The sequence below is a fragment of the Suncus etruscus genome, chromosome 10 (assembly GCF_024139225.1).
Source record: "Suncus etruscus isolate mSunEtr1 chromosome 10, mSunEtr1.pri.cur, whole genome shotgun sequence".
Taxonomy (NCBI): domain Eukaryota; kingdom Metazoa; phylum Chordata; class Mammalia; order Eulipotyphla; family Soricidae; genus Suncus; species Suncus etruscus.
The window spans coordinates 157417-179472 of record NC_064857.1 but is presented as its reverse complement, the minus strand read 5'-3'; the positions used below and the strand labels follow the sequence as shown (position 1 = coordinate 179472).

Genomic DNA, 22056 nt, shown 5'->3' with positions numbered 1-22056 from the left:
GATTATGTATCTTCATCAGGGAAGCATGCCTTAAATTAGATTTCAATAACATAAACCCAGAGTCTCATGAGCCAAGGTCAACTTTTTTTTTACAAGCATCTATAACATATAACATACAACCATCCTGACTGTTCTCTTTCTTAGAAATACCATCATTATCATCCAGCTGCTCAGGCAGTTGTCCATGGTCCCTCCCCTCTCTCACATACCCTTCCTCCAATCCATCACAAATATTGCAAATTGTCATATAGATTTATCCTGAGTCCACTTCTTTTATTCCATCTTCCATAACTAGAGGGCATCAGATCTAGTAAATATGTATTATCATGTACATAAATAAATCTCTGGCATCTAAAATATATTCTATCAAATTTTATTTTGTACTAGGATATTATTGTTATTATCATGACTTGCATATTATAAATAAAACTTTAAAATTCTTTGCTAATATTTTTAGGATTTTTAATTTTAAATTTTTTATTCTGTGTTAATATATTTTTGCACACTCTGGTTTCTCTTCAGATCGCATGAATCTTTTGCCTTTTACTAAAGATATCCATGGAGAGGAACAAATCTGAGTTTTAAACTAATTTTTCAAGGCCTTGTCTTGACAAGGCAAAAATATATATTTACACAAAAGGTAAAATCTACAAGTGTAAAACTATTAAAAGTAAAGAGAATTAAGTAAATTTAAATAAGAAAATCTGAATAGGCTTATAAAAGTACAGCTTACCCTTTCATTGATTCTCTTGTATTTGGTATAAGCAAAATTACTAAGACTCCCCACAAATTTCTCCTACTGCCTTCTCTCACTGTCACTTGAGTTTCAAATAACAACTCCCTATTCATTAGCCACCAAGGATCTTATGCTTTCTGCTTCCTCCATCTCTATTTTAGACTAGAATTCTCATCTCACTTTCATGTAAAATCCACCTTTTTCTTTTTTTTTACGGTAAATTCTCAGATTAATTCACTGAAACACCCTCGGTAAAAATCCTCATAATATCCTGCCTAGTTCCATCAGAGATCTTCATACTTTATCTTCATATTGTTTTCCTTGTTGTCTGCCTCAGCATATGTAATGTAAGAAAACAATATTCCATGAATTATCTTATTGCAAAAGATATGAAAAATAATACTATATAAAAGAACTATAGCAATTGAAGTTCCCTTTGCTTAAATAAGAAAAAATTAAGTACAAATAGCATTCAAAATATTTTTTCAATGCCAATTTCAACATCTAAAGTTTGTTGAGTTTGTTGAAAGAACTTTACCTTTCTGCAATTTAAATTCAGTGAATTGAGAGAAAATTCTTCTCCGAGTGTATAAAATATATAAATATATTTATATATTTATATATAAAATATATAAAATATGACACCAAATGTGCTACAATTCTCCAAAAACAGTGTTCAGGTGCAAAGTATCTATGTAGCAGATATTATAGTTCCATTAGTGTGGTGTTAGATCATTGGCATTGTCTCTTTTTTTTTTGGTAGTTGTGTGATAGCATTGAATTCATATTAAAATGTATTCAACTGTTATTTTAGTTGTTTACTTTATATTACTTTTTACTTAATTATAGTAATGAAAGAACATAGTAATAAAATAATGTAGTGTTGGATCAGTCTCAGTACACACATTTCATTAATCTGTGTATAACTCATTGTTATGAATTCAGCCAAGTAGGTCCTGCAGCCTCAGCTAGGCTGGTCACAAAGAATGTGGCAAGAAAAAGGAGACAGATGGGCATGGACTATCCAACCTTCAGGATCACAGGAGCAGCCATGAGAGGTCTTGATGACTCTCAAGATGGTATTCTACAGTACCATATAGCTCCCAGCCTAGGCTTACATTGTTTGAGTGAATGTACAGTAGGGCAGTGAATATCAGAGGCTGGGGTATTTACAGAATTGATCATTAGAAACCCTTAAAAGTATAGCATAAAATCCTGACTATTTCATATTCTAATTTTGCCCTTGTTCTTACATATAAAAGACTCTAAGCAGTCATATTCTATACAAGACTGGTGCATTTGTGTTGCTGGAAGATTATGTTATTGATTCTATTCTTTCCTGCAATATTATTCCTTCCAGGTTGCATTTTGCAAACCATTTGCATCTTAATTTATAAAATATCTTATGTAGAGGAATGTAGTATCCTTGGGATGTTTTGTTAGGGGGACAAATTCTTATAATCTGTTTTTATAAGTAGTTATTTGCTTTCAATATAATACTAATGACCTATATGTATATATATTACTTGTGTTTTAATATTATATTTAAATGTTTAGGCTGTAATTTTTGACATTATATTAAAGTCATATAAGTTGTTTGGGGATAGGGACCTATAAATTGTAAAGTATGCTATGTATACCTCTGCAAGTCTCTTTTTGCACTTCTACAACTCTGGTGTATGTCTAATATATATATTAGATCAGAGAGCAAATAGAGTTCATCTTTAGTAGGTGTCACTGTTTTCAGAGTAGTGACAACAGGAATATATAAGTTTTCTTTCAAACTCAATTTGGGCTGGAGCGGTAATTAATTCAAAGTTAAGGAACAGCCAGTTCATGCTGAAGATCAGGTTCTATCCCAGTCTTCATTGCATTTGGTCCCCAGAAACTACCTAGAGTGGTCTCTAAACAGAGTCTAGGTGTCCCTACAAACCAAAGTAAATGAACAAAGACAACAACCAAAACACCCTAAAAGAAAACAAAATATTATAATTTCATCCTATTATGAAATTGATCATATTGAAACTTTACAATTATGCCTCTTAATTATCATCTCCTCACTTTTATTTATCATTCTGGATTTTTATGATTACCTTAAATCTGGCTTCTGGCATCTTTAAACTGAGCCGTAGGTCTCAACTTTTAAAGATCTTTAAAATATATTCCTTTTCTTATAAAATAGTGATGGGAAAATAACACATTAATTAAGAGCTGACTGATGCTGTAGGGTCCCTCCTTGGGTGACTTATGTGAAGTGGGGAAGAGAGAGGTTGAAGTCCCGAGATGTGGCTTTATCTCTCCCTACTTCTTTCAACCTGAGGGTAGCTGGATATATCTAGGCTGATGAAGTCTGTGGTGTGTCCCTGCAAAGCAGGGACATTAAGTCCCTACCAGGCAGACATCAAGTCCTATTTGACATCCATTTGTTCTGCCAGGAGAGAGTCACACACAACACACACACACACACACACACACACACACACACACACACCAGACTCAGGGATCCCTGGACTCAGGCTAGAGCAATGAATTGCCTTTTGCAGAAAAGGAAAATCAGTCCTAGATCTTTCAGGTCTGTTGTCTTCCCTCACAGAAAATGATTTCCAAGATGAAGAGAGCCCTAGTACTCATTTGAGAGTAAAGATATAAAAGTCCACATCTTGAGAGGGGAGCCTCAGGGAACATGTACATGCAGATTTTGTGCATGGGCTGGAAACACACATGTGTGCCACTCCTTTGTTCTAACTTGAATCTTGTAGGACTTCTCCCAACGATGCCCCTTCTGAGGCTTTCTACCTACATGAGAATCCAGGATGGTTACTAGGGCAATTGCCAAGCTAGGGTGTTGAGTGTAATTGATGGTCTTCTTTGATGGTCCATTCCTGGCTTTTGCTCTAGTTGAATCTTCTTTAGTTAAGGGAGGGTGTTTGAGGTCCAGCATTCTATGGGCAAGAGCAGACCCTGGTGAAACTCCAGTGACAAAGTGTCCCCTCAGATCCTTTCCTTGGTTTTATGGCATCCTCAGAACTTTACTACCTCTTCAGAATTTCTTGATTTCTAAGAATTGATTGCCATGTGGGGCACTTACTGCTATATGTTCAGAACTTTGAATTTATTCTCAACAATATATATTTATGCCTGTTTTATGAGAAAGAAAATAAGTTATATGTGAGTATGTTACCCACATTCAGAAACAAGGCAAGAAAAGCTTTCAAAGTTTAAATGTATGTTATTACTCCTAGATTTCATTTATTCCTTGTTTAAATTAATGTAAAAAAAAAACTTCCAATTCACCTGCTAGCTCATAACTCTGACTCCAATAATGTTCAATAAAGTCCCACTAGATTAACACTTAACATAATTTATTTATTCACTTTTCTCCCAGCATATAAGATAAGAATATTTTATATTTATTTATGTATCACTTATATAAGCTTGGTCTCTGCAAAGGGTTGTACCTTCTTATTTGAAAATGCATAGTGGAGTGTGTCTCCTAGATATAGAGTTGAAAAAGAAAACGTGAGGGCCTGAGAGATAGTACAGTGGGTAAGGCCTTGCCTTGCATGTGACTAATTTTTACTTCAGAAACCACATTTAATATAAATGTATTAAAATTTATATTTATATCATATTATGTTTAACTAAAATTCTTTTTATAGGAAGAGAGAGTGATGAAGAAATTAAGCATTTGGATGAAGAAATAAAGGAACTAAATGAATCAAACCTTAAAATTGAAGCAGATATGATGAAACTTCAGACACAGGTAAACAATATAAACAGAAAATGTCAGTATTTCTTTTATCAAAATCATGGTTATTGGGGTAATACAAAATTTAAAATGCTAGACCTTATACTGAACAATGTACCAATATCTTACAATGACTGCTAAGAAGAATTTGATGATTATGTGATTATTATGAATATGAATAGATTAGCCTATTCTTCAATGGTTTTTTTTTAGTTAATGCAAACTTTATTTTTATAAAAGACTCTTAAATTAGTTGTATCATGCCATGCATTCATACAGAATACAGTGACCCTTTGGGGATACAGGTAAAAGAGCTCACAAACAGAATGGAAAACTATGATACGAGTTTCGAGTAGTAAGGAAAGAGTAGGACGACTTTACAAATAAACAATTAAAAATCAAAGAAACAGGACAATAAAACTAGGCTGAGCCGAGAGGAGGGCAGCTGTTCACAAGTCTGTACACTAAACTACTACACAGATAGCCCTCTAGGGAGGCAGAACGCTGACAGAGAGAAGCAGAGTATGTACATGGACTTCTTCAATGGTTAATACTACACCTGACGTTTTTTCCCTTGTATCAGGGACTTAAAAAGATAATAAGGCAGATTCCTGCACCCTACTTCAGACCCTCCATACCCCACCCCACTTCAGACCCTCCATATCCCGCACCCCACTTCAGACACTTTGCACTCCACATCCCTCTACATCCCTCCACATCCCTCCACACCTCGCACCCCTTCACATCCCCACCCATCAAAAAAAAGAAAAAAATAAAAAGAAAGGAAAAAGTCAAGCTCTCACTGTTTGCAAATGACATATTATAATTAGAAAATCCTACAGACTTTATTAAAAATAAAAGCTACTAGAAACAGTAGATTTGTACAGACTAGAAATTAACAGCAAAATATTATGACTTTTCTATATACAAAATGAAAGAAAAATATTTTTTAAAAATCCCATTCACAATCATGCCTCAGAAAAATCAAGTACCTTGGAGTCAATTGAACTAAATAAATGAAAGACCTATACAAAGAAAACTACAAACGTTGCTTCAAGAAATAAAAGAGGGCACAAGGAAATAGAAAGACATTCCCAGCTAAAGAATTGGGAGGATAAACATCATTAAAATAGCAATACTTCCCAAAGCACTGTAAATATTTAATGCAACCCCTGTAAGGATATCCGTCACATTTTTTTGAAGAAATGATTAAACGCTCCTATAATTAACATGGAATAATGAGCCTCCACAAATATCGAAAGCAAACCTTGGGCAAAAGAAGATGAGATGCATCACTTTACTCAACTTTAAACCTGGAATGGGCAGGTAAAGGAGGCTGACTTGGGGGAAGAGAGGGATTAAGAAGGAGAGCTGGAGAGAAGTGAGTAGCAGAAACGAGAATAGGCAGAAGTGAAGATCAGCAGAAGCCAGGGGCAGAAGTGAAAATCAACAGCGAGATTCAACAGATTCTGCTTCAGATTCAGCATCAGCAAATGTGTTTCATCAAAAAAGCAGCAGCAGTAGCTTCAACAAAGGGAGTTAGTCAGCCTGGAAGCCAGTTAGGAAGCCTGGAAAGAGCAGCTGAAAGGGAGACAGAGGCCCAGGGAGCCAGAATGAGTAGAGAAGTAGCTGCTAGGAAAAGGCTTAGTATAGAGGCCATGTGAGGAAGTGTACATGGCAGTAGGGACTTTGAAATAAAGCTGGCTGACTCCTGGAGCTTTATCTGACTGCCTTGTGAATCTCTCCGCCCTCATCCTGCAACCTTTAGACCTGCCAGGCCCATAGGGGCTGCAGGAGCTGGGCCTAGCTAAGAAAAACCTCACCATCCCCACACCAACATTAGGACTCTTTAATTTATATTAAAATAACACAAAACCCTTAATTAATCTTTGATAAAGAAGAAATAAATATGAAGTGGAGCAAAGGAAAGCCTCTTCAACAAGTGGTGTTGCGAAAACTGGTCAACTACATGCAAAACTGTGAACTCTGACCCCTCTTTAACTCCAAGCACAAAACTCCAATCAAGATTAAAGACTTTTATATAATCCCTGAAACCTTGAAATACATAGAGGAAACACTCATGGCATTGAAGCTAAAGGCATATTCAGGGTGAAGGACCACTGGCCAACCAAGTGGAAGCAAAGATAAACAAAAGAGACTACATTAAACTCAGAAGCTTCTGAACCTCAAATGTGATAGTGACTAGGATACAAAGACTACCTACAGAATGAGAGAAACTATTGACCCAATACCCATCTGATATTCAAGATATACAAGGCAGCGGTAGAGCTTAGCAGTAAAACAACATCTAACCACATTCAAACATGGGAGAAGAAATGAATGGACATTTACTCAAAGAAGAAATACAAGAGCCAAAAGGCACTTGAAAATATTCTCCATATGATTAAATTCATGAATATACAAATGAAGACATCATTGAAACATCATCTCATACCACAGAAAGTGACACAAACCACAAAAGATCAAGAACAATCAATGCTGATGCAGAAAAAGTGGGAATGTAGAAATAAAATAACTTTGTAGGCTAGTCCAGCCTTTGTAAAAATATTCTTTAAAAAAAAAACTAGAAACTAAGCTTGCATATTACCCAGCAATTGCATTCCTAGGAATATACTCTAGGAGCCCAAAAACACATGTAGCAAAGCCCTGTGTAGTCCTATGTTATTCACACACTATTCCCAATAATCCAAATCTGGAAACAACCCAAGTGCTCAAAAAATGAAACTAGTACATCTACACAATGGACTACACAGCTATTAGGAAAATGAAATTTGCTCATATATGGATGGATATGGAGAGTATTATGTTGAGCAAAATGAGTCAGAGAGTTAGGGATAGATATGAAATTGTCTTACTCATTTGTGGGATATAAGAAACAAAAGACAGTGTGGTGCTAATGTCAATCAAAGACAATATACATAAAATCCAGGAATATTAGTCCATGGTATGGAACAATGCAATTAGGGTAGAGAAGGGTCCATTATGATAATGATAGTTGTAAATAATCACTCTGGACAAGAATTGAAATGAGATAAAATGATAAATAGAATACCCTTCAGTAATAATAATTCAAACCACAGTGTCTAAAAGTGGGTGATGGGAGAAAGGAAGTGAGAATCTGAGAGAGAGAGAGAGAGAGAGAGAGAGAGAGAGAGAGAGAGAGAATGAGAGAGAGAGGAAGAAGAAAACTGATAATAGACAGGGAGGAGGAGGGCAGTAGGGAAACTGGGGATATTTTTGGTAGGAAATGTGCACTTGTGAAATGTTGTACCTTGCATGACTGAAACTCTATCATGAATAACTTGGTATCTGTTAAAAAATAAACTACAATTGGTTTTTTGAACAACCTTGTATCCATGGTGTTTAAATAATGTAACTAATATTTAAAAAAACAAGTGAAGTTCTGTTATTTCATTGAGGTTCAATATTAGAAGAAGGAGTAATTGTTTTTTTAAATATCAGTGATGTAATATTTTTTATACAAGAAGGAATTTTGAGAAGTTATGGAGAATCCTCTATAAATTAGGATTGCTACCTTGGGTTTCAGGAAAAAGAATGCCTTTTGCAAATATTTAAGACATCAGAAGCCCTCACTAAACAAGTAGAGAAATAGTTCTAATAACAAAGACAGCAATTGCAAAATCCCTAAATATTGAAAAGACCCAAGATCATAGGAAATAATACCATGTGGCCTCAGGTTAACAAGCTGTGGTGATAAATGAGACCCAGATATAATGAACACACAGAGTATCCTATGAAATTTTTAAAAAAAATTTATTCTGAATATTCATACATCTGTGATGAGGTTTTGAGCCAAGGAATAATATGACTAAATTTAACTTATATTCTGACTATGCTTTGAACGATTCATATTACCATTTGCATTGAAGAACCAAGAAGATATTTTCTGGGGTAAAATCAGATGCAGGGAAAACTAAGCCCAGTCACTGGTGGCTAGGCTTAGGGGGACAGCAATTTAATGGGATCCATTGTCCCTTTCTGAATATTTTGAAGGAGAAATACCATGAATTTTATTGTGATAGAAAGATAGAGCTTTTTGCACTGGTGAAGGGGGGCATTCTGTTTATGACTGAAACCCAACTACAAATATGCTGGTAATCATGGTACTTAAATATTTATATATTTAAAAAAAAGGAACAATAAAAACTTTAAAAAAAAAAAAGAAAGACATACTTGAGAAACACTCAAGTTGTTGTAAATGAAAATAGAGAGAGGACAGTATTAGCCAGGAGAGGGACCGGAGAGATAGCACAGCCGTAGGGCATTTTTCTTGCATGCAGCCAATGCAGGAGGGTCAGTGGTTTGTTCCTGGCATCCCATATGGTCCCCTAAGACTCCCAGGAGTGACTTCTGAGCTAAGATCAAGGAATAACCCCTAAGCGCCACCAGGTGTGACCCAAGAACCAAAAATAAATAAATAAACAAACTAACTAATAAATAAATAAAGCCTGTGGAGGTTTAGATAAATCAGGGGTTTGCTCCTGAATGTATTGAGCCTGAAACCTCCATTCTGAGGTAGATAGAGAAATAGATCTCAATTTGAGGGAAAATTTGGGCTGAAGATAATTTGAGAATGTGATTCCAAAATTTAAATCGACTTGATGGACTTGTAACTTGGAGAGTAAGTTACAGTTTCTACAGGCCTCAGCCTTTTTATTCAGCTAAATGCATTTTCTTTCAGAGAAAAGTCTTTTGTACTATTTCCAAACTTTGCCTCTCAAATTCTCAAGTTATTTTTATTTTAGATAACATCTATGGAAAGCAACTTGAAGACAATAGAAGAGGAGAACAAACTTATAGAACAGAACAATGAAAGCCTGCTGAAGGAGCTGGCAGGTCTAAGCCAAGCTCTCATTTCAAGTCTTGCTGACATTCAGCTCCCACAGATGGTAAGTTCAAGGCCAAAGCCAGATCTGACCTCTCCACTAACTGCTTGCAATCACCAATATGAATGTCAGTCAGGAGAACCCAGCTTTGAGGAGAACTCTAAGCAGTAGCAGACATACTAAAATTCAGTGTCTGCCTTGCAAATGTTATCTATGGGAGTATAATAGATACATTCATCTATATTGCATGAATGCCTAAAAGCTTTGATATTATAGAAGTAATTTAAAGATGCGGGTTTACTTGAAGCTTATTTTATTTATGAGACAATAACAAAAGTTGGAGGTCAAAGATACTTGGTAAAATGTTGTTTGAAAAGCAAACTTTATACGACTTAAAAAATATCAGATAGCTCCACTACGTCATCCACTCAATTCAAAGACTGTCAAGCATTTTTACCTTAGTGACTTCTATTTACTAAATATGAAAAGCATTCTTAAGTTTGCCGTATGTAAAATACAAAGTACAAAATAAATTAAATATCTTTGTTCAGAGGCCGAAGAGATATCATAGCAGATAGGGTGCCTGCCTTACATGTTTCTGATCCAAATTTAATCCCTGCATCCCAAGCCTGCAAGGAATAATTTCTGAGCAGAGAGCCAAGAGTAACTCCTGAATATTGCCAGGTGTGGCCCAAAACAAACAAATGGATAAAAGTCCTCTTAATTTTATTACCCACTGTCCCTACTTTCTTAAAAAAAAAAAGATTTTAGGGGCTGGAGAGATGGCACAGTGGTGTTTGCCTTGCAAGCAGCCGATCCAGTACCAAAGGTGGTTGTTTCGAATCCTGGCGCCCCATATGGTCCCCCGTGCCAGCCTGGAGCTATTTCTGAGCAGACAGCCAGGAGTAACCCCTGAGTACCGCCAGGTGTGGCACAAACTGCCCCTCCAAGATTTTAATGCCGTCTAGTCCAACCTCTATGGAAAGTGATATGGAGATTCCTCCAAAATCTGGAAATTGAGCTCCCATTCGACCCAGCTATTCCACTCCTAGGGATATACCCTAAGAACACAAGAATACAATACAAAAACCCCTTCTTCACACCTATATTAATTGCAGCACTATTCACACTAGCCAGGCTTTGGAAACAACCAAGATGCCCTTCAACAGACAAATGGCTAAAGAAATTGTGGTACATATACACAATGGAATATTATGTAGCCATCAGGAGAGATGAAGTCATGAAATTTTCTTATATATGGATGTACATGGAATCTATCATGCTGAGTGAAATAAGTCAGAGGGAGAGAGAGAGATGCAGAATAGTCTCACTCATCTATGGGTTTTAAGAAAAATAAAAGTCATTTTTGCAACAATCCTCAGAGACAATGAGAGGAGGGCTAAAATTTCCAGCTCACTTCATGAAGCTCACCACAGAGTGGTGAGTGCAGCTATAGAAATAACTACACAGAGAACTACCATAATCATGTGAATGAATGAGGGAACTGGAAAGCCTGTCTGGAGTACAGGCGGGGTTGGGGTGGGACGGAGGGAGATTAGGGACATTGGTGGTGGGAATGCTGCACTGGTAAAGGGGGTGTTCTTTACATGACGGAAACCTAATCACAATCATTTATGTAATCAAGATGTTTAAATAAAGAAAAAAAAGTCAAAAAGACGTAAAAAAGTGAAAAAAAGGTTTTAATATATATTTATGTAAAATATTTAATATATAGCTAATATATTTAATAAAATATATTAATAAAATTTTGTATTTAATATAAATATTTGATACATAATTGTATTACTCATTTAATATATAACATATATACCCTCATTTCCTAAATATAAACATCCATTGAGAATTTAGAAACTACTTAAAATTCATAGGAACAAAAAATGAGGTTCTTGGGCCTGGGAGACACTTCATAGGATTGTAGGCATGCTTTGCATGTAAGAAACTTCAGTTCAATTCCTGGCACCATGATCACGGCTGAGAAACAACCCCAAACTGGAAATAATCCTTGAGCACTGACAACTGTGACCAAAAAATTCCCTTAAGAGTCTCTTGCTAAATGAATTTCATCCATGTGTGCATTTAGAAAGGTTTTCTAACTTTTATCTATTGAATGGTCCTCTTAAAGAAACAATGAAACGATAGAGTGTATATTTTATTTGAAGGTTTTCTGTATTGATCTCCAAAACCTCACCATATCCTGGAAGTCCCTGAAAACTGTGAGATGTGGCAAAACAAAAGCAGCAATTTAGTAAATTTAATAAACAAATATGATTGATTTTACTATAAGCAACAAATCCTTTCCCTGATCAAAGTCCTGTTTTAACAAACTCTAAATATGACTTTGCAATTTTAAATTAATAATTTTTAAAAATTAATAATGAATTCAAAGGGAAACATTATTTATGGTTAATATTAAGATAAATATAACAAAATATTATTACTATTTATCTAACTCAAATTTCAAAATGTGCCCCTAAGAGTTTTTTCTTTCACCAATATCATAAAGCTAAGTTCCCTTATAAGGTAACGTTCACCTTGTATACTGATATACACGGCATTCTCGTGTCTGATTTGGAGGCTGATAACATTGATGTTCACACATTGGCATTCCCATACTGGAAATATCTCAAAGGCTTGTTAGTGTACATGTTTTTCATTGGAAACTTAAATTCATTTCCTGGTACAGTCATACTACAGCTAAAGAAATTGAGGGTCAAAAATCAAGTTACCAAAGATAACACAAGTCAAATAGGTCTTTCCCTCTCTGTTATCTGCTATCTGCTTCTAGTTGAGTTACAAGGCTCTACAAGAAGAAATTGACATAGTTAAGGCCTCTCAAATTCTCAGGTTATTTCTATTTCAGATAAAATCTATGGAAAGCAACTTAAAGACAGCAGACAAGAACAAACTTAAAACAGAACTAATGTGTAAGATGGCATTAATAATAATTTAGATCAGTATTTGATTAGCCAAAGCATAATCTTCAAATTTAGGAATTACACTTTTTACATAGCACAAATGAATGAATGAAGAAAGAAAGAAAGAAAGAAAGAAAGAAAGAAAGAAAGAAAGAAAGAAAGAAAGAAAGAAAGAAAGAAAGAAAGAAAGAAAGAAAGAAAGAAAGAAAGAAAGAAAGAAAGAAAGAAAGAAAGAAAGAAAGAAAGAAAGAAAGAAAGAAACATAATATGAGAGATAGAGTGAGACCTCAAGAGAATAATGGACAAAATAGTGTTGAAGATGAAAGAGGAATTTTTTCTACTAGAATGCTTATTGGTGAGAAATTTGATCAAATCTTAAAGTTTTAATAAAACTGTCTAGTAGATTCAAAAATCTTCCTCCCTAAATTTGCTAGCATTCAGCTTGTGCAAAGAGAATACCATTTTGTGTTAAGAATGTGCAAGTGAGGGGCCGGGAAGGTGGCGCTAGAGATAAGGTGTCTGCCTTGTAAGCGCTACCAAGGAACGGACCGCGGTTCGATCCCCCGGCGTCCCATATGGTCCCCCCAAGCCAGGGGCGATTTCTGAGCACATAGCCAGGAGTAACCCCTGAGCATCAAACGGGTGTGGCCCAAAAACCAAAAAAAAAAAAAAAAAAAAAAGAATGTGCAAGTGAAGCCTATTTCTAGAGAAATAGTGCAGCTTTGAGGGAAGCAGCTCTGAAGTCAGAAAAGGGCCTTGTTTTATCCCAGAGTATACCACACTATCCATCCTATTAACTGAATTAAGAGAAGGAGATAAATGCTCACACAGGGGATGAAAAAGTAGTACAGAGGGTAGAATGCTTGCCTTGCATGCAGCCAACCTAGATTTGATCCTTCGTACCCTATATAATCCCTGTGCAAGGAATAATTCCTGAGTAAACACTGGACATCACCAAATGTTATCCCAATAAAAATAAGTAAAAAAGAAAGGGGGGGGCGTCACGGAAAGAAAAAAGAATAAAATAATGGTTAACTCACAGGCTCAATCTCCCCAAACTCTAACTGTGTAGAATACTGACTACAACCCACTATCTCCATACTGACTACCCAATGAAATCTCCAAACTAAAAGTACTGTAGACATGTTGGGGTTTACTGGACTTCCTGAAGGTTGATTTGAGGTATTTTGTTTCACTTAGGGGCCTATCAGTGAGCAGAATTTTGAAGCATATGTAAATGCACTCACAGACATGTACAGCAATCTGGAACAGGACTATTCACCTGAATGCAAAGCTCTGCTGGAAAGCATCAAACAGGCGGTGAAGGGCATCCATGTGTAAGAGCACAGCCCGTAGGCTACAGGAATAACCAACAGCAAAGACAGATGGAACCTGCACTGCTCCTGAGCTGCGGACACTTGAGGTCACCACATTGCATCTACAGCTGCAACATTGCACTAACTTTCCCCCAGTTGGCATGAAAAGTTATGATAGACTCATTGGATTAGAGCAATGCAGTCAAATACTAGATCTTATTTATTTTCATATGGTTTTCTTTAATTTCTTCATTGCACTCTTTTGATGTGTGGGGGTTTTTTTTGGGGGGGGTAAAGTATATATAAAATAAATGTGACATTTTTATATTTTATTTATTTCTAATCAAAGAGTTTTTATCTTTTCATTGCATTTTGAAGTCTCCATATTTTTAAAGTGTTTATTATTTATTTTGCAATTGAATTTAAATAGAAAATTCTATTACACTTATTTTTCTGGGTTTAAATGGAAAAAAAATTAAAGTATGAAGGAAATGTTTCTGTAAGGACTGCACTAAAGTCTAATTTGATTTGTGTTGCACAGTCTCAACTCCACCTCCAGTCCTGCCCCAAACTTTCACTGGCTTACTATTTGTAAATGGTAAATTTGCTCACTAGGCTGTTCGGTGAACTGTGTGAAAGGCTTTGGAAGGTAGATGGCGCGCCCTAGTGGTCAGAAAGCACCCACAGAAGCACAGTGTATTGGAAACAGGCCTATTCAAAAAATTTTAGCAATAATGAAATACAGCAATTGCAAAGTATTTTACTGAGCTGTAAGTTTTATTTAATATAATTTATTTCTATTAAATGTTTTAAAGAACCATATGTTCCCCTTTATTATGAATATTTTTTCTGTTTTTTGAAAATTAGAGTTGGCAACTCTTATTTTAAGATAAGAAATAAAATTTGATGTGACCAACCAGGCTTCCTTGCCATATGTTGGTACAACATACAAATGACAATATTGGTTAGGTATGTTCTTAGCAAATACAAACACGTCCAAATGAAAAATTCTGTAGGTACCATACCCCCTGAAATAGCATTTATCTTACTGAGTTGACTGGAAAGGAATGACAAATATAGTAACATGTGGGAAATAAAACAATAGGACCCTAATCTGAGTAATTGAACACTGGAGATATTGTCTATTCTAAGAAATAAGACTATTTTAAATTTGATTTAGAAAAATCTCCCCCTAACTTCAAGTATTACAAAGTATGCACACACATTCACATCTGCACACACAGTACAAACACACACACACACACACACACACACACACACACACACACACACACACACACACACCTACAGAATTGAGCCTGCATTCTTGAATTTCTGGACAAATCAGAGTTTAGTAGTTGCTATAGTGAAGGCGATGTCTATTTCAGGGATTGTAAAGAAGTTCAGCATTGTTTCAAAAGTTTTTTTATATTTATTTTTTTTAAGAAAAAGGTATAGACAACCAGCTAAACTGCCTTTTGGTGCGCACACATGTGGTGTGCAGTGTGCCTCCGTGTAAATGAACATGTGACTTAGTGTGGATTTAATTTTCTGTGTTATAACTAACAAAAGTGTTTATTTTTATTAGCCTCATCATGTATATGTAGTTTGAATGTGATGGCACTCAGAAGCTTGATAGATTCACTGTATTTACTTTTACCTGCACAAATTAAATGTGATATCAGCAGTAATTCCACTTCCGTGACACCGTGATGATCATTATCATGTGTTAGGTGGGCTTATCTTTGGTTTGGGGTTCATTTGAACCCTGGACTCTTAGCTTAGTGAAAAATGAGATGTCTTTTATAGGTAGGAATGATGTTTATTTAAAAATCGATTTTAGGGGTCTAGAGAGCAGGTTCAATACCCAGCATCCCAAATGGTCTCTAGACCACTACCAGGATTCCTGAGTACAGACCCAGAAGTTACCCATGAACATTGCTGGGTGTGGCTCCAAAACAACAAATAATAATAAAAATTGAAAATCATTTTTAAAAGAGAGCTACTACATGTGCTCTCTACTCTCAACAGGACACCAAGCAAAAATTTTTATTTAAGTTATGTACTTGCAACATTCTGTTATACAGTACTTGATGCATACAAATGACTTCATTTATCACAAAGACGAAAGTTTAATTTGCTAAATATTTTAACGTTTGTTATATATTTTATTTAATTTAAAGAAAATCTCTTACCACACTATATGTATTTATTGCTATAATTTACTAAGGCTTCCGGTTAATTTATTTGTGTTTGCATAGTTTAAGCAGAAAGTTTTGTGAAGTATGTTTGTATTTATTTGCCTCCTTTGTACTTGATGTGTTTTGTAATGTGCACTGAAGTTTTTTTCTTTTAAACTATGTTAATGATTGATACTGTAAACTCGGTTTTTTGTAAACAGCACAAAGGCACTATTGTATGCTTTTTTTAATTTGAAGTAGTTTGTATACTGTTTCTTCAAAAATTAATATTTCTTACATCAAAGAAACAAAATTGTGTTCAGTGCTGTACATTTGGTGTATGGTAGGAAATAAAACATTGATAATGAGTTTTGCTGTGATCCTTCTCAAACACAATTATGCCTTCCTGTGACACACATTGACCTTGAAAATCTACTCTGAGCAAGAGTTTCAGCACCAAAAGTACTGCTAATGTGGTTCTGTTAAAAAAGCATTTCACTTCCTGAGGCGCATGTGCTCCTGGATCCTATGCACAAGATGTCACGTGCACATGTTGTCCACATCTCCCAGTGTGAGATGGGGGATTTCCTACTTTCATGCTGGACTGTATACTGGGGCTCTCTTCACTCTCTTGAGCATGTTACATTCTCCCTTTCTGACCTATTCTATATAACCTGTTCTAATAGCAGCATTTTTCATAAATCTATAATGATGTCTCACATATGGATTATACTTTATTATAGGTGCATATAGGAAAAAAGCAATAGTCTATCTGTGATTCAATATTGCCTATGATTTAGGTCCCCAGCTGGGTCTAATTACATAATTACTGTGGGCAAGGGGTACTTCCCATTATATGGATACTCATAAAGAGTTGAACTCAAATTAAATAGACATTAATTAACTCTTGATATCAAAACTTTTTTTCTATCCCATGTAAAATAGCTTCATTTACTTTTCTAATTTCTTCACAGGTCTCTAGGAATAGCTCTATGAATACTGTCATTTGTACCCAATGATAGAACCTCATGAAAATCCATGTAATAAAGCAACTTGACAAAAAGGAAATGTGATTTTCCTAAAAAAAGGCAGGAAAGGCATTTCTTGACACTGAGCTTACACACAAAATAACTATATTCATCAAAAATATTTGTACAAGCAGTAAAATTTATTATGCACTGGAAAGATTTGTTTGTAGATGTTTTATCAACTTGCAGCCTAGAGTACTTATATGAAATGAGAGGGAACATTTTTGTACATGTGTATATAACACAGCCCTGTGAAAATGGGCCACAAAAATGCAGATTTGCCCAATCAAGTTCTTAACTTGCCTTTTACAGACTTTTTAAGTTTTATTATAACATCATGACTTACCAAGTTGTTCATAATACAATCTCACACCAGTCCAACACCAATCCTACCACCAGTGTGTCCTTCTCTTCGCCGTGTCTCCAATTTCCCATTCATCACTGCAGTCTGCCTCATTCAGGCACAAAAAAAATCACTTCATTTCGTTTGGTACAATGCAAAAGCAAATGGGATTATTTTACTGGGCTGTGGTTGGTACTAGATGAGCCTTCTGTGTCATTGATTAGGCTCACTGAACTTGGTAGATTATAATATAAATTCCCTATCAGATTTAAGGTCACATTATTATAAAATACTGGGATGTCGCCTGGCCCAGAATTTATAGACCTAAAATAATTTTTTTTGTTTTTTTGTTTTGTTTTGTTTTGTTTTGTTTTTGGGTCACACCCGGCGGTGCTCAGGGGTTACTCCTGGCTGTCTGCTCAGAAATAGCTCCTGGCAGGCACGGGGGACCCTATGGGACACCGGGATTCGAACCAAACACCTTTGGTCCTGGATCGGCTGCTTGCGTGGCAAATGCCGCTGTGCTATCTCTCCAGGCCCGACCTAAAATAATTTTGATGGCTTGGAAGTTTGATAAGTGTAAGTCAAAGAGCTGGACAGTTTTTGTCAGAAGGCACAAGTGTGGTTTTGTGTTGCAGTACTTCAGGCAGAAAGAATTCGCACCACCACCTTTCTTAGAATGCCACAGAGCTACTTGGGAAGTATGGGTGACCGTTCTTTTCTTTTGGAGCTTGGTGAAGGAGCTGGGTCATTTCTCTGCTGAGAAGATGGCAACTATGGGTAGAGCTGCTGGGTTGGTATGTCTTGGGATGGGGGGTTTGGCTCAATCCTCTTCTGAAAAGAAAGTCCCACAGTTTTCAGCCCTCTAGTCTGAGGGCTAAGAGGATTTAGCTGCTCATAATTTTTATTTTAGTTATAAAGCTGGGCTGCTTCCGTGGGAGGGCATAGGGCTTGGCATTATTAGTTCATTCAATCGGGGGAATATGCCAACCCTTTCTGAGAATGCCACAGATTGGGCATTCATCCTGGACTGGGCTACGTGGGATGTATCAGCAGCCATTGTTTTCTTTTTTCCTTTTATAGACTATAGGCATCTTGTCTGACTGGGATTTTGCATGAATGACTAGTGCCTCTATTCTTGTCATCCAAAATTTCAGAGAAGAAAATAAGAAGAGAACAAAAAAGAAAAATCACACTCATTCTCATGGATGCTGAATTAGACTTTGAGAATTTCATAGTAGTTCAACCTGGGGAAGAGAGTGTTGATAAATTGAGAGATCAATGTTATTACTAAAGTTCACACAAACCTCAATGGAAACCATGTAAAGAGCTACCGTATTTTCTGGCGTATAAGACAACCGGATATATAAGACGACCTCCTAATTTTACAGTTAAAACATAGGTTTAGGCCTATATTCGCTGTATCAGACAGAACGTTCCTGTGCTGCAACTGTATCTTCCACAGTGAGCCAATCACAACAAGCAAAGGTCCAAAGGTTCTACTGTGATAGACTTCCTCTCTGACTCTGGCCAATCTGAGCAGGCTTTTTACCATGTAGATTTGGGTACAGAACACTGTATAATTTGCATGCATCAAAGTCCTGCTTGGATTGGCTGAGTGAGAGAGGTGGTCCGAGAAGACTGGCAGTGATTGGTGCAGGATCAAGTTGGAAAATTCATTTTGTGGCAATATTCAGACGATTTTCATTTAGCGGCATATTAAAACATTTTTTGGGATATACTCGGCATATAAGACGATATGATTTTCGTTGACATTTTTTGTTTCAAAAGTCATCTTATTGCAAATCAAAACAACTATGAGGTACCACCTCACTCCCCAGAGATTGGTACACATCACAAAGAATTAGAACAAGCAATGTTGGCGGGGATGTGGAGAGAAAGGAACTCTTATACACTACTGGTGGGAATTCCGTCTAGTTCAACCTTTATGGAAAGCAATATGGAGATTCCTTCAAAAACTGGAAATTGAGATTCCTTCAAAAACTGGAAATTGAGCTCCCATACGATCCATCTATACCACTCCTAGGAATATACCTAGGAACACAAAAATACAATACAAAACTACTTCTGAGGAAACTGAGGACCTGAAGGGAGCCCTGTCCTGTGCTTCTCTGTCTTTCCTGAAATCTTGAAGCTCTCCTCAGAGCCCTGGGAAGCGAACCCAAAAAAAAACTACATTCTGAAGCTACCCAGCGAGCAAGTGAGTGAGTAAGAAATGGCTGGCTGTGGGGGTTGCCAGGCAGAGTGTTGATTGCTCTACCTGCAGAGTCTCTGCCCTGCTGTGCTACTTCTGAGGAAACTGAGGACCTGAAGGGAGCCCTGTCCTGTGCTTGTCTGTTATTCCTGAATTCTTGAAGCTCTCCTCAGAGTCCTAGGAAGTGAACCCCAAAAATACTGCATTCTGAAGCTGCCCAGTGAGCAAGTGAAAACTACGCCTGCCCAGTGGGGCCCGACTGTGAAAACCTGTGAGTACTGCCTGTGTGTATCTGTCTACTATTCTGTTGCATGAACCTCTTGGGAGTGGGCCGAAAAGAGGCTCCAGCAGAGCAATTTGGCTACGCTTTGCTATGCGGCCGTGCGCTCTTTCTAAGAAAAGAACACCATCGCAACAAGAAGAAAAAAATCACACTAAGAACTGTGCTGGATCACAGAAGCAAGCATTTCTCTCCGGACTGTCTTCTCTGCTGCGTGTTCGGGCCTAAGATTTGATCCTGTGTGAGGCTTCATCCACAGAGGACTTCCCTCCCTTAGAGGCAAGTTGGCCCATCCAGAAAGGACGGAGCCAGAGAAGTGTGCTGCCTGCATCATATAGCCAATGAATACCACCAAAACACGTAGAAAAACCCACAATACAAGTGTGACAATGGGGAAACAACGCAGGCCAGCATCAGACATAGAGAATGAAGATGACAATTCTGATGATGAGATAATGACCAACCAACTAATCAACCTCTCAGATAAGGACTTTAGACTAGCAATATGGAAGATCCTCAACGAACTCAAAGAAATCATGGATTGAGTTGAACAAAACACTAATAAGAACCAAGAATATATGAAGACAGAAATCACAAAACTCCAAACTGAACTAACATGTCAACTAACAGGACTGAAAAATTCAGTAAACAAAGTGAATGACAAAATGGATAAGCTCTGGGACAGGGTATCAGAAGCTGAGAATAGACTTGGTGCTGTGGAAGATGAGATACATAACAATTTCATACAGCAGGAGTGATTGGAAAAAAACTTAAAGCAAATGAACAGACAATGGAAAAATTAGTCAAAGAATGGGAACAGATGAAAATAGAAGTCTATGATAAGATTAACAGAAACAACTTAAGAATCTTTGGAGTCCCAGAGACCCAGGAAGAAAATTTCCAGGAAGAATCAATGGTCAAGAACATCATAAAGACAAACTTCCAGAGCTAAAGATTATATGTGATCAAATCCTGCATGCTCGAAGAGTACAAACCAAAAGAGACCCCAGAGAAACCACCACAAGACACATCCTAGTCACAATGACAAATCCCACAGATAGAGACAGAATTCTGAAAACAACAAGATCAAAAGGGGAAACTACGTTCAAGGGAGCATCCTTGAGATTTACAGCAGATCTGTCACCAGAAACACTCAATGCCAGAAAACAGTGGTGGGATATTGTGACAAGACCAAATGAAATTAATGCTTCACCTAGAAAACTTTACCCAGCAAAACTTACTTTCCGGTTTTACAGAAGAATACATGGTTTCACAGACAAAAAAACAGCTCAGAAACTTTACAGACTCAAAACCAGTCTTTTTTTTTTTTTTTTTTTTTTTTTTTTTTTTGTTTTTTGGGCCACACCCAGCGGTGCTCAGGGGCTACTCCTGGCTGTCTGCTCAGAAATAGCTCCTGGCAGGCACAGGGGACCATATGGGACACCGGGATTTGAACCAACCACCTTTGGTCCTGGATCGGCTGCTTGCAAGGCAAACGCCGCTGTGCTATCTCTCCGGGCCCTCAAAACCAGTCTTAAGAGAAAAACTGAAAGACCTAATCTAAGACAAGACTAACCAAAAGACACACCAAATTTCAATATAGAGATGGCATCAAACCCCAGGACAATTCTTTCTCTCAACATCAATGGACTAAATGCACCAGTAAAGAGACAGAGAGTGGCTAAATGGATCAAAACACTCAATCCAACCTTCTGCTGCCTACAAGAAACGCACTTAAATAGAACAAATATAGACTCAAAATAAAAGGCTGGAGAAAAATTATCCAACAAACAACACCCATAAAATAGCTGGAGTGGCCATACTTATATCAGATAATGCAAACTTTATACTCAGGAAGGTTGTAAGTGACAAAGATGGACATTTTATATTAATCAATGGGTATGTAGAGCAGGAAGAAATAACTCTCCTAAACATTTATGCACCGAATGAGGGGCCAGCAAAATATTTAATACAACTGTTGACAAATCTAAAAAATAATATCAATAACAACACAATAATTGTGGGGGACCTCAACACTGCTTTGTCAACACTGGATAGGTCAACCAGACTGAAACCCAACAAGAATATATTAGACCTGAGGAGAGAAATGGAAGAAAGAGGCCTAGTGGATATATATAGGACACTCCATCCCCAGAAACCTGGATACACATTCTTCTCCAATGTACATGGGACATTCTCCAGCATAGACTACATGCTGGCACATAAAACATACCTCCATAATATCAAGAGGATAGAAATTTTGCAGACTACCTTCGCTGACCACAAGGCTCTGAAATTATTTGTGAATTCCAAAGGGACTCAGAAGAAAAACTTGAACATCTGGAAGTTAAACTGCCTCATACTCAATAACCAGTGGGTCCGAGATGAAATCAAGGAGGAAATAAA

At 36.8% G+C, this 22056-nt stretch overlaps 1 protein-coding gene and 1 non-coding gene across 2 annotated transcripts in view; both read left to right on the top strand.

Annotated features, from left to right (window-relative positions):
• Positions 1-13703, top strand: part of ST18 (ST18 C2H2C-type zinc finger transcription factor) — a 155191-nt gene extending 141488 nt beyond the window's left edge. The window contains exons 17-19 of the mRNA XM_049782434.1: positions 4396-4499; positions 9272-9415; positions 13489-13703. Of these exons, the coding sequence (XP_049638391.1) occupies positions 4396-4499; positions 9272-9415; positions 13489-13629 (389 nt within the window). The 3' untranslated portion in view covers positions 13630-13703. The remainder of the gene's footprint in view (positions 1-4395; positions 4500-9271; positions 9416-13488) is intronic.
• LOC126021394 (U5 spliceosomal RNA) lies at positions 503-618 on the top strand. Its single transcript, XR_007499912.1, has one exon. It is a non-coding gene; the product is annotated as a U5 spliceosomal RNA (small nuclear RNA).
• Positions 13704-22056: the final 8353 nt, after the last annotated feature.